The 14,186-nt window shown below is 35.7% G+C and overlaps 1 protein-coding gene across 1 annotated transcript; it reads left to right on the plus strand.

Annotated features, from left to right (window-relative positions):
• The first annotated feature begins 1,490 nt into the window (after positions 1–1,490).
• LOC114286909 (uncharacterized) lies at positions 1,491–11,174 on the plus strand. Its single transcript, XM_082878841.1, has 5 exons — positions 1,491–1,629; positions 4,561–4,754; positions 8,509–8,588; positions 8,976–9,079; positions 10,833–11,174. The coding sequence occupies exons 2-4, from the start codon at positions 4,620–4,622 to the stop codon at positions 9,043–9,045; spliced, it is 285 nt and encodes a 94-aa protein (XP_082734967.1). The 5' UTR covers positions 1,491–1,629; positions 4,561–4,619; the 3' UTR covers positions 9,046–9,079; positions 10,833–11,174.
• Positions 11,175–14,186: the final 3,012 nt, after the last annotated feature.

The raw sequence follows: 14,186 nt of genomic DNA on the forward strand, positions 1-14,186 counted from the left end.
GGGGGGAATTTCGAATTTTAGAGGGGTTCTAAATTAATTAGTGACTAAATATTCTAAATTAATTGGCGACTAAAATATTTATAAGGAAAAAAAAATAGGGAGATTTACCAATAAATCCCAAAATGTAAACTTATGAACCAATTGGTCCTATTTTTATTCTAGTACACCGTTTAGTCCTGAAAAATTCTGAAAGACGTAATTACCCTCATTTAGACACCACTCATCTCTCTCAGCATTCTCTCTCTCTCACATGGAGACCCAGCCACACACATATCTTCTCTCTCTAGCAGACACAAGACACCATGCACACACACACACACCAAACCCAGCTATCTCTTCTCTCTCTAAGACACACCCAGCGCATAACACACACACACTGATACACGCGCGCGCACACACACACACTGATGGCTTCAACACACACCCACACATACACACACTGATACACACACACAGCACATACAACACACACAGTATACACGGCACAGACTGGGACATCAACACACATGCATCTACACACACACACACACACACACACACACACACACACACACACACACACACACACTAATGGCTTCAACACGCAGACACACACACTGATGGCTTCTGTCTTCTCTCTCTAAGACATACCCAGCGCATAACACACACACTGATACACGCACATACACACACACATAGAGCACACACCAAACCCAGCTCTGTCTTCTCTCTCTAAGACACACACACACTGATACACGCGCGCACACACACACACACACACACAAACAGAGGCAAAGGCTGCGGTGGCTCCGATTCTCTCGCCGTCGTAGTTCTGGGCGATGGGTGCAAGTAAAACCCCTTCTCTGCAATCGCTTTCTCTTCCTCCGAAGAAGAACTCCCAATCGATGGCGAACAAGACTTGTTAAATGGGTCTTCAATCAATGGCGTCACAGGACTCAGAACCGGTGATGGAAAATCTAGTATGCTCGGCGATAAGATCTCAGGGTTTGCGATCAAAAACCCAACTCGATTTTACTCTTTTTTGTTATGTGGAAGGGTTTGAAGGGAACGAAATTTCAGAGAGAGAGAAGCGTGGGTGGGCTTGCAAACAGAAGGGGGGAAGAGTTATAATGTGGGAAATGGTGAAGTGATGGTGAAGTGAGGGATCACATTGATGGCCCCAACAGTATATGGAAACAAAACAATAATAGGTAAAATCGTCCATACAATTACACTAAATATGAAAAATATGATCAACAAGAAATAAACTTCCCTACTGATAGGACTTATCCGAACAAAAGAATAAAGTTGGGACTAATTGGTTTAATAGTTTGTGAAATGAGATTTACTGGTAAATTTTCCAAGAAAATACGCATCCATTTGTTATTAGCGAGACAGTAGTCGGGAAAAAATTGGATTGCTAGGGTTTCAAAATCATCACCGTCGATACAATCTTTACCTCTAATTCCCTCTCTGTCTGTCTGTCTGTCTCTCTCTCTCTCACACACACACACACACACACACACATACACACACACGCCTCTGCCCTCCTTCCACACTATCTTTCTTGCTTTGTCTCCATAGCCGTCGGGTACAGGAGCATCACCGCCATCGCACCAATGTCGATCCACCATTGGAGCATTACCCCGGGTATGTATCTCTCTCTCTCTCTCTCTCTCTCTCTCTCTCTCTCTCTCTCTCTTTCTCTGTTTTCTTCCAGTCGCATACCTTCACACAAACCCAGCCCCAAATTGACCCATCTACCGCCATTGAGTTTAATCCAGATTCCTCCTCCACCATGAACAACCACCACCAGCCCCATTTTCCCTTTTATCCCTGCTTCTCTCTCTCTCTCTCTCTCTCTCTATATATATATATATATATGTATAATTGTTATATGAATTTGGCTATGGTGAGAGTATGCGGATGACCTGTTCGATGAAATTCCAAAACGGGTTTTGAATTAGTGAAATCATGATAGTCTGTTGGATGACCTGGGTTTGGACTGGTTTATATACTAGTCCGTAGAGGACTAGTTTATCGGCACCCTTTGTTGTTGGAGGCACTGATTTGGCCTTCTCAGCAAGAGCAGTATGCATATCACAATATAAGTCAAAACTTATTAAAAAATTCAAACAAAATAAACGACATAGGAATTACATAAGTCAAAACTAACAAACAAAAAAAAATGTCTGTTAATTTTCTGTTGAGTGTGAGTACTTGTTTTCTAGTATAATCAAATTAATAGTAACATGAAAAGAGAAATCTCTCCCTCCTTTGTTGAGTTTGAGCTATATTTTGACCTCCAAAGGATGATTACAGAATCACGCTGCTAATTTACTAGTGTGAGTTTTATTTTCTAGCCAGTTTACAGCCATATTAACCACTGTAACATATGAATGGTTCAGCCATATTGATTTCGTCCACAGCATGATAACATCTCTCAATGAATAGGCTTATGATTTTCCAATTTTTTAGGCATAATATTAAATAGCACCCACTAAGATATGATTTCACCATCACTTTTTTTAAGAGAGATCTTTTAGGAACTCATACAAACTAACCGACATACATCAAAATTACTTTTTTGTTCAGTAAAGAGAAGAGTTCATCAATCACTTGTTTTAAAACTAGTTTCATGCACACTAGGGTATTTTTTGTAATTAAAAAAAAAATCAAATCACTGCTAATATAGATATACTAAGTCTTATAGTAGTCATCGTTAAACATATTTGTTGCTGAGTCATCTATAAAATAGTAAAAGTGAAGTTTTCTAAATGTAGCTTCCTTTCTTATCTCCAAAGTTGCCCAACGATGTTCACAACTTGTTAAGAAGTCTTACTACTCTCATGGGATTCGACATTTTTTAGTATCAACAGCCACTCAATAACAGAATCTTCTCCTAGGAATGTTGGATAAAGAGCTTATATAAGCTTTAAATCACTCAGTTACAGCTATCAAACATAGTGGTACATTAAGTGTGATCCTCCATCACATTTTGCCAGCCACAACATTACTCACAGTGTTTCAAATTAAGTATAGCTATCAAGCATTTTTTAGTAGCAGCCACTCAATAACAGAACCTTATCCTAGGAATGTTGGATAAGGAGCTTATATAAGCTTTAAATCACTCGGTTACAGCTATGAAACATATTGGTACATTAAGTATGATCCTCCACCACATTTTGCCAGCCACAACATTACTCACAGGGTTTCAAATTCCCCAATTAAGCAGAAAGTTAATTTTTGACACCCTAATATCACAACCACGTAATATTGGTAACCTTTGGTCGTGGCTTGGGTTCTAAATTCTCTTTGATGCAGTAAGAAATTTGTTTAGGTACCTTCACTCTAGTCCGGGATTTGGATTGAAGAACTGAGGCTGAAGAGGATATGGATTGAATTCTTAACAGTACACTTTTAGTCCCATTTTGCAACTTCAAGTCATGGATTTTGAAGAATTGAGTGGCAGATGTGAACACATAACAGATGCTATTAGAAAATTCTATTTTCCCTACTGTGCTTGTGTAGGAAAGCATGCCTTCTGCATCAACAATCTCTATCATAAATATTACTTCATTATTAGCCCTGCCCTTTGCCCCTCTAGTTTGTAGCTGCCTTTTTCTACCTGCTTTTGTTTTTTTGTTTTTTTTTTGGGGTTTGGTTTCATGTCCTAACTGCTTCTAGGTTTTAGAAAACTTACAAACTCAGTTTGTCAATTCCTTCTAAGGTAATGAGAATTGAAAACATCCTTCAGTTTTGCTTCATAGCATTTTATGTGTTTTAATTACTTTTCTATTTTTTAGTTTTATATCATTTTAGAATGTGCATTGTTGGGAAGGACTGACTTGTTAAATCTTTTTCCTAACTCTTTTTTGTTAGAGAACTATTATATATCACTAGATAATTTAAGCATTTTTTTTTCACCTTCTACGTAGATTATGCAACAAATGTTATATGTACATGTATGACATTAATATTCTTATTTCCCTTTTTGTTTTGTTCATATATCCCAATTGTTTCTAGTCTATAATAACTGCGAAGCTGATTTTAAACTTCCTATTAATGTAGCAAAGTTAACCTTTGCCGACTAACCAAAGTTTAGTAGCCAAACGTTTCACTTTCGGTGACCAAAAATAGTTTAGTTGCCAATACTATCACCGATAGGGTATAGGCGATGACCTTGGCGAGAAAAAAATTTAGTCGCTAATTAGTTTCGGCGACCAAAAAATTTAGTCGCTAATTTGGTCGCCAAAACTGTCATTTCCTGTTGTGACAAAATTTTAAAAATAATAAATAAATAAATAAATAAAGTAGATTCAAATAAGAAAAAATATTAAAAAAGAATTACAAATTAAAGAGAAATTTTGCAAATATTAATAAAAAAAATAATGAAAATTATAATTTCTTTCATAAATATAGTTTTTTTTTTCTTCTGAATTCCACTTGGACCCTCCAAATAATCGGACCCTAACCCATCAAAAATACAACTGATGGATCAATCAATGGCGGTTCCAAGTTCCAACCAAGGGCTGAGATTAGGACCCTTTTGTAGCTCACCCATTTCTGTTCCCAACCTAGATACACAAACACAAATTTAGAGAAAGAAAGACGAAGCGAAGATTGAGAAGAGAGAGAAGATGAGCAGTGGTAGTAGTACTAGTAGCAGTACGAGACCTGTACCTAGAAGAGAGAGCCCATGGGGCACTCCCGAGGGAGATCATCGGCAGCCAAAGGCCCACAGATGCAATGATCGAGCTGAAGATGTCATCCAAGTAAGCTTTCTCTTCCCCATCAAACCCTTAAACCCTTGTTTCCAAGTAATTTTTGTGTGTGGATATGATATATGTCATGTGTACCTTCTATTATTATGATTGAATTTGATAGTCGAATCTATTATATTTATGTTGGGTATATAAATTGGTGGAAGGTAGTGCAGCATTGTCCCTATTGGCATACAAAAAATTCTCCTTTTTTACATATATGTTTCATATACACTCTTTGATTAGAGAACGGGTATGGGCAATGTGGGTTGGTATTTAATGTTTGAATTGGGCCATCTGAAGAACTAGTTCTGGGTTTTAATGCTCTCATTTGTTTTGTGCTTTGCAATATGTACTGAGTCAAAGTTTTGTGTTTGGTTGTAATTTGAGCTTTTTATTTTTAGCAAGTCTAGAACAATTGAATTGATTTAAGTGACAAGTAAACTCATTCTGATAAAAAAAAAAAGAAGAAGTTTTTCCCCATTTTTTAAAAATCAATCATGTGCATGTAGATTATACAAAATCAAGTAATTTTTACTTATACTCTTTGATGAGAGATTGATGAATCTCAAATGATTTGTTACCTGATGATGTTATGTTATGAGTTGTGGGAAATTTTGTTTGATGATATCCTTATTCCAATGTGCTCTTTTTTTACATTTTTTTTTGGTTATATATGATGGATGAACCATTAATACTAAGATGCATCGAAAGAGTAAAGGAAATGTCAATTACAGAAGGCTTGAACTTCCATAAGGGAAAAAAGTAACTACTACTAGGCAAGAAAGTAGAAAGAAAGCAGAAGGATCTGTTTAAGCTTATGAGCCTAGAGTGCTTCCCCTTGTACTTCCCCTTCAAAATTATGCAGATTTATCAAGACCCAAAATGTGATTACTACTCAAAACTTCTTGAATTATGCCGCTTTACAATGTTTCTAATTTACTCAAACTTAACCAGAAGAACGTAGTTTTAAGGAATTAAGGTATGATTTTTCCAATCAACTGGGATGTGCCTAGACCTTCAGAAAAGGATCACTGCTTTGAATTAGTAGTAGAAAACTATGATAATAAGGCTGTTGTACTTATGAAAAAGATTGATTTCTCATTTATTTGATGATCCAGTGGATTCTTCTTTAATCATATGAAACTTGAAAAAGTAGTGCTATGGAGAAGTTTTTTGTGGGCTGTTATCATTAATAGGTGTTTCTCCAAAGAATTAGTGCACTAGGGTTTTGGGGTTTGAGAACGAATGATATATCTTTTAGAAACTTCTTTGAGGGTGATGCTTGTAAGTGTGGCAAAAGGGGACTGTATGAAGGTGTCTTTCAAAAAAATCTTAGTTGTTGAGGAGCCCTTTTTGGGTGGGGTTTTGTTTTCTAAAGCTATATAGTGTAAAGGTTATAGTCTTAGAAATCTTTTTAGAGGTTCACACAAAACATGCGTCAAGGCTTATATGATTAAGTATGGGTCTTCCTAGGCATACTCCTCGGGAGCAAAAGGCATTATAGTGCTTCTGTAGTTGTTTCATTAGGACCATCCCTCATTTGGTTGGATTTTTAGTTTATTTTTATCTTTAGAATTTATTTACTGTATCTTTTATCTATTTTTAAAGAATATCATCTGAAAATTCTTAAAATCATCAAGTGAAGGACTAACTCTTTGTGAGCTCAACTACATATCAAACTCTTAAATTTGTCCTTCGCCTTCTTGTCAATTGACTCAACTCCTTAGAAGCATGAAAGTCTCCTTTCCCAAATGCTCCGCATAAAGGGCTCCATTCCTTAGTTCAATTCTCCTTCTACTTACTCTACTTCCCACCAACTTTGAAATAACTTAGCCACCACCCACCAACCTGGAAAACACCCAGTCTGCATGTAGGAATGGCAATGGGACGGGACGGGGCGGGGCGGGGCCGGGCCGAGGATCACACTCCCCGTCCCCGATCCCCGATTGTGAAAATCTCCCCGGCCTCGGACCCGATCCTTGAAGGGAAACCTACCACCCTCCCCATCCCCGCCCCCTAACGGGGATCGGATTTCCCCGACCCCGAAAATTCCCTGCCCCTCAAATCTGTTTCAACACCACCACCATCATCAACAACAACAACAGAATCATCAACATCATCAACCGAATCATCAACATCAACATCAACATCAACATCAGCATCAACAGATTATAAACCAAAAAATAAAAAAAATGGACAGATAAACAGATTAAAAAATGGACACAAACAGATCTGAGATATGTGCCACAGAGAGAGAGAGAGAGAGAGAGAGAGAGGGAAGAGAGAAACCGCCTTCGACGTCCACTGCTCTGACGCTGATACACAAACGATCTGAGATCTTGAGGAGGCGCTTCGTCACGTACGCCGCCTCTGACGCCAACTGCTTCCCCCTGTACACGATCGGAGACTGAGACTGCTCCCTTCCGACGTTCACCGCCTCCGACGCCGACTATCCCTTCGTTACCGCTGCTGCTCGATCTACTGAAAGAGAGGGAGAAAAGAGAGAAACTGAGAGAGAAGATGGAGAGAGAGAGAGAGAGCGCGAGAGCACTCTGTGTTGTGTTTGTGTTGAGTGTGTGTGAGTGTTCAAACAAAACCTTACACACACACATATGTTATATATAAGCAGAGGCAAAAGAGTCATTTCACGTTGGGGGCAACCGGGCCAGGGATCGGGGCCAGGGCAGGGTCGGGCCAGACCGGGTCAGGGACTGAAACATGTATCCCCGTCTCCAGCCCGAATATCATTGGGGATTTAATTTTTAATACCATCCCTGGCCCGTCGGTGGTATTTTTCGGGGAATAACCGCTTAATTTGAGGTCGGGGGATCGGGTCCCCGTCGGGCCGGGTTCCGATTGCCATCTCTATCTGCACGAAACTAGCCCAGAGCAATTCCACACCTCCCTAGCCACTTTACTAAGGGAGATGGTCCTCTAACTCCGTCACCTCCTTGCACTTTGAACTTCAATTTAGGGGAACATGTCGTCTTCAAATGCAATTGTAAATTTACAAAATCTTCCTGAGAGCTACAATCCACACGTAAAACCTACCTTGAAAGGGACTTTAAAAGTTCATACCCTTTTCAATGACACAAAGATTCTTGTGTAACAGTTTGTAGTATTTCTTAGCTTCATACTGTTGGACTTGCATGCTACTAGTGTTAGAATTAGTATTATTTTAGCTGGATGTTGTACAATATTTGCTACAGTTAATCAACTTTCTTGATTGAATATGTTATGCTGGTTTTGGCATTTATATTAGCCATTACCTAAACACATACACACACAGGGAACCCCAATGCAAAGAAGTGGAGGATCAAACTCATCTTTTTATGTTGAGGTCGCATGTCTATTTATCGTGGAAGTCTTCTAATGTTTCATATTGTTTTTTTCAAAGTTTTCTTAAAGTTTTCATATCAAGCCCCTATTTTATAATTTTGATTCCATATCACATTTTGGCCTTCATTGTCGTTTTCCATTTTTGCTTCGCTTGCTGGCAACCACGGAATAAAGTAGAAGTAAGTTCATTTATAGAAAATTCAATATGACCGCATCGCAAGGAGACGAAAATAACCAATCATGCTTAGATGTGCAAGGAGATGGTAGACATCCCAAACGAAACACTATGTTTAAGTGGAAACAACTTATGACTATTTGACCTTTGTCAGCATGTATTATGATGGCCTTGTAGTTGAAGGTTCACTATTAAGTTTATGCTCAATTTTAGTACATTTTGAGTTTATTTCAGTCATGTTCTGTGTAGGCGTGCTTTGAAGGTAACCCGTTTAGGACAATTCCTGGTCCTTTCAAGCTCTTCTGGCAATGCATGCGCTCAAAACCTGGGTATGTTTTCTTTCATTCGGATGACTTATCCCAATTTTTTCTTTCTTCTTCTTCTTCTTTTTTTTTTTTTTTTTTCCATTCACTTATACTATAGTACATTCTTTTGATATACTGATGAAGCATCTTAGATTATGTCTTCTTTAATCTTCAAAATTTTCTAATTGGTCACTGAAAGCTTTTCGTTGGCAGTTAATCACATAGAATACCAGATATGTAGATTATAATTTGTTAGAAGTTGCTTCATTGACCAAAATTTCCATCGCACAATAATTTGAAGTCTTTTCTACTTTTTGAGATAACTCATTGCTTAATTCTAATTTCAATTGTTCCATTACATTTTGAAGTAATTGTTGCTGCTGATCAATTGATTGAATGTTTGATGTACAGTGAAGAACCAACGGAACCATTCTACTATTTGCAATTGGACCCACCAACAAGAGAAGTGAAGCTTGAGTGATGCTCGTCTCCAAATGCCATATATCTGCTTTTAGGTTGGACCCTTACGTCCTCTGAATTTCGAGTTTTGTTATCGTTGCATGATTCGCTAATATGGCATATATTTTGGCCTTCAAGTTCAAAATAATATGATTTTTCACATTGTGGTGGAAAAGCTTGTTCCGAGTAAACTAGTCGATTGATGACACTTTTAAATCTTCCTTTGAGAAGCATCACTTGTGATCATTCAAATTCCCTCTAGCTTACCTACATTTTCTCCCCCAACAAGTCAGTGTGTCTTTTACAATCCCACTTATTTTTAGAAGATGCATCATGTCCTCAACTGAAACACATATAGGGTTGTAAATGAGCTGAGTCGAGCTAAGTAGTAGGTTATTCAAACTTGATTTAAAAACTTATCAAGCTTCCAAAATATGTTCAAGCTTGGCTTGTTTACCTTTCAAGCCAATCTCAAATGAGTTTTGATTGAGCTGATAATGAGCCGAACTCAAGTAGCTTGATTTTTATAATATATATAAGCTTATTGAGCTCAGTAATAGGTTGAATGAAACAGAGTTATTCTTACATGGAGATGTGGGCTCCTGAGCTTGTATCATCCTCTTCATTATATTCAAATGAAACAACTCTGAATATTCACTGGGAATAGACAATTAATACGAACCCTGTGAACCGGTTGATTTCAATCTTCTTACTTAGGATCCAAGCTTTGAATATTTACCTTTCAAGATGATCTCAAACGAGTTTCGATTGAGCTGATAACGAGTAGAACTTAAGTACCTTGATTTTCATAATATATATAAGGTTATTGAGCTGAGTAATAGGTTGAATGAAACAGAGTTATTCTTACATGGAGATGTGGGCTCTTGAGCTTGTATCATCCTCTTCATTATATTCAAATGAGACAACTTTGAATATTCATTGGGAACAGACAATTAATACGAACCCAGTGAACCGGTTGATTTCAATCTTCTTACTTAGGATTTAGAAATTTCCTACTCTACTTACAAACCAAATAGGTTTAATCCCAAGCAAGATCTAGAAATTGATGATGGGTTCTCCGATTGTGAGGTTTCGCTCAGGAGCCCATGGTAGGTTGAACAGCTTTGCCGTGATGAACTCGAAGATCTTGTTCACATTAATGTTGTAGGTTGCTCTTGAAAAGCAAAGTGTTGCTTTCAGGGCTCTTGCATATGCTCTTGCTTGTTAACAACAATACCCACATGTTAAATACTTTCTGATATTGGATTTAGGGTTTAGGTGGGAACAACGAACTGCTGTTCTTCTCAAAATAGATTATTGGAAAGGTTTGGTATTGCTCGTTTTTTTTTGGGAATTGATATTGAGAACTTGTGTGTTTCTGAAAATTATTTGTTGGAAACATATCAGTTTTAGGAAAGCCTTATAAATTGTTTCATGAATTTTTGAAAATTGTTTCTACACAAAAATGAAAATGAAAATTGTTTTTGAAGCTTTTCATTATTTTTGTTTCTAAATACACAAAATTAAATCTTTTTGAAAACAATACCGAACAGGCTGTGTTTGCGACTTAATCAGTGTGTACCAAGAGTGAAAAAGATGTTTCTTTCTGAAGAATTGACTAAGATGTCTGTGTCCCTTCAGTCCCTTTCTATGAATATACTCAAAAGAAGAATAATCAAATTTGATTTGTATTTTTTCCAGCTAGAAATCATTAAATGGATGACCCAGTAAATCATGCTTGCACTAGTGTCCCTGTTCTCTCTCCCTCTTTTTTTTTTTTTTTTTTAATTATGTTTTTTCTTCTATCAGGTGAAAATCAATTACAGCAAATTTCTCAGTTAATTGATCCATGAGTCTCACCAGCTTGGTCCACATTTTGACACAGGATAATAGTAAATGGATAAGATTTTAGAGATTGTTACTTTAGTCATATATATTCTGTGTGTGAATCGATTATATGCATATTGTTGCATGATCAGAAGAGATCAAATATATTACCTGACTTGCAATTGTCCACTGAACATCTATCGGTAATTGTACAAAAACGTTGAATTTAGTCCCTATTGAGTACTGGAATTGCCGTCTACAACAATTACAAAAAATTTAGTTAATACAAATTAGAAGCAAGGTCAAGGGTCCTCTATATTTAAATTTCTATATCGTTCCAATCTGATGCATTTTTAATTATACAATTATGTCTCGAAATTTATGTATCTTCAAATTCTTACTACATCATGTAATACTAATGCACATTCAATTCAACCCAACGATTGTCTCAAAATTCCCACTAGATTATCCATTAAGGAATATAATGAGACAAAAGAACAAAGAGGTTATGAATGAAAAATGATTTTCGAACAGAATGTTTATACAGAAAGCATATCTAAAATGATTGTCAATGACATTTTTTAAAATATGAGGGCAATGATGAGTGTTTTGATTAGAAATTAAGAGATTATAAGAATTCACATCATTTTTTGTTTTTATAAATATGAGTTTGTAGATCATTACTTTTTGGGAATATATTAATATTAAAAAACAGAGAGATTTGGGTAAAAAGATGGGGAAATTACCACTCAGTGGTACTTTTAGAAAGTTATTATAGATTTGTAAAAAAAATTCTAACTTTAATTATTAATATTTGTAAAACTTATCACTTATTTGTAATTATTATAATTATTATTTTTATAATTTACACTAAATTGAAATTTTCCCTAAAAAGATCAGATGAGGTGGTGAAGCAGAGCATGGGTACCTGATTCCATTTCCTTGATTCTTGATATCATCTGACAACACTACAAACCAGAGAGAGTTAAGTAGTAAACTCATGAGTTTACTTTATTATTCAAACCTAAATAATAACTGCAATTTTGTAATCATAATCTATGAAAACCTTGGGCATTTTGAAAAATTACTTGTTTAAAGTACATCGACTTGTTAGATCAAACATGAATAACATTGCTACCGAGTCTTTATAAGCACTTGGAATCTGATTTTGGAATGTTTCATCTCCTTGTACACCATTCAAAATTATAATTGATCAGTAGATATATATACACATATATTGCCATTTCAATCAAGAAAAAGTTTAGCGATGAGACGAAATCAATCAACATCAGATGGTACGGCTTGTCATTAGAGAAACAATTTTATTCAGATTGTTCCATTTGTATTTTTTACGAATAGTTTTACACTTGTAGACTTGTTATTCAGTAAATTATTATGCAAAGAAGGAACCATGCATACTTGCAACCTCCCAAATTCTACAAGTGATATGTACCCCTCCAATGTAGAGTGTTTTATCCATCTGATGTAGTCTTGAATTTGATATCTCAAATCCTTCTTCTTGCCTCTCTCCCCCAACATACATTGTCTAAAAATGAATAACAAAAAAGAAAAAAAAAATTCAAACAAGAACAACATTTTAATATGCTATGTTTGGTTGCCAGGAAAGCATAAAACAACATTTCCAAGAAAAAAAAAAAAAAATGCACTTGCCGGAAAACTAGTTTTCCCAATTTGGGAATCACCCAATAGACTGATATTCAATGCAACCAAGTCCGAAGAGTCCCTGCTGTGTTCATAGCACCCACAAGGCATGTCAGGGGTCTCAAACCCTCTCTCTGAAGCCACCAGAGATGGAGACAACATGGTGGCAGTGTATGGTAGCTGCCTATAAGTACATGACTTCCCTAGAGTGCAGGCCAAGATTTGGTTCCAGAGAGAGCGAAAGCAGCGCTGGAGGCTCGAGGCCCGACAGAGGATTTGTCGACGGATGGTGACACGCAACATTTTTTTTAATTTTTAATTTTTATTTTTTTCAGCGAAGCTTAAGTAGTGAAAAAGGGGTCATGTGGGATGGCCTCAAAACAGCAGGTGCAGTGCGCCCATAGAAAGGGAAAGCTGGGTTTTTTGTGGTATCATATTTTTGTGGGCGTGTTTGGGGGTATTTTTAGAACTCACTATTTATATATTTTAAACTACTATTTGGCTAAGATGGTGGCCGATATAGATGGATAGTTGACCTTTTTTTTTGGGTAGGCTAAATCTAAAACAAATTAAACATTGTCAACTTTTCAGATCCACTTATTAATTAACATGTGATAAAAAGTGAGGTCGAAATTTGATATGGCCGAACACTCAATATTTTTGGCCAAGTACAAAGAGATTTGTTGAATTTTATTTTTATCACATGTTAATTAATAAATGAAAGAATAAGCTACTTTATCTTATTTACATAATATACCCATTACATAAAATGCTTTCTTCTCTGGCTATTGTTGCTCCAACAACTTATCTAATGATGTGACAAACGGTTTTTTAGGCTGAAACTTGGATAAATTCGATCGGGTTGAAGTCTGGTTATTCAATTTCACTCTAAAGCATGCCGAGATTTGTCTAAATTTGATCCAAACTAATCTCTAGTCTTAACTGACTTGTGATGTTTTTTTTTTTTTTTTTTTTTGGAACAATTGAATTATTTTTTTTGTGCAAAACTTAAAATTTTGTGTCTATAAAGGAGCATTATTATAGAACATTGATGTGCAAAATTGAAAAAAAAAAGAACTTTATAAATGAAAAAATTGATAATGTTCTCAGTCTTAAAACTAAAAAAACTGATAATGTTTTCGGTTTTATTGGATATTTGAATCAAACTAATAAGTAGAAGAGTAAAAATGTTTAATCTCATGCTCTATTTTTTTTTATCAATTAGTGAAACAATTATGTAGAACATTACTATGCAAAATTGATTATGTTCTTTAAAAATTGGAAAAAATTGATAATATTATCAGTTTTGCTAAATAGAACTTTTTTGTTCAAAAAAAATCTTAAATAGGACTTGAACTACCATAACATTTGTAAATAGGACTTTTAGATAATTAACTCATAATTTAATTCAACTAAGGAAAAATAATTAGCTAGTATTATACATAATTATATATTAGGGTAAATTACAAATGCACTCCTTGAGATTTGTTTAAAATACAGATTGTCCATGTGGTTTGGAAAATTATAAATACTCCATTGTCAAAAAAATTTATTTAACAGAATTAACTGAAAAAATAAAATTTCTAACTGCTCTCTTATACAATAATAAAATTACTTAAATTATTAATTGAAATATATTTTTAACATCATTAAAAACTGTTAATTAATTTGATA

The sequence above is a fragment of the Camellia sinensis genome, chromosome 7 (genome assembly GCF_055761805.1).
Source record: "Camellia sinensis isolate YWXY chromosome 7, ASM5576180v1, whole genome shotgun sequence".
NCBI lineage: Eukaryota > Viridiplantae > Streptophyta > Magnoliopsida > Ericales > Theaceae > Camellia > Camellia sinensis.

Bases quoted from the DNA above. Each gene is read 5' to 3' on its own strand.
- LOC114286909 (XM_082878841.1), top strand. From the start codon at position 4,620: ATGAGCAGTGGTAGTAGTACTAGTAGCAGTACGAGACCTGTACCTAGA. The intron at 4,755-8,508 runs GTAAGCTTTCTC...TGTTCTGTGTAG, and splicing joins GAGCTGAAGATGTCATCCAA to GCGTGCTTTGAAGGTAACCC. The intron at 8,589-8,975 runs GTATGTTTTCTT...TTTGATGTACAG, and splicing joins TGCATGCGCTCAAAACCTGG to TGAAGAACCAACGGAACCAT.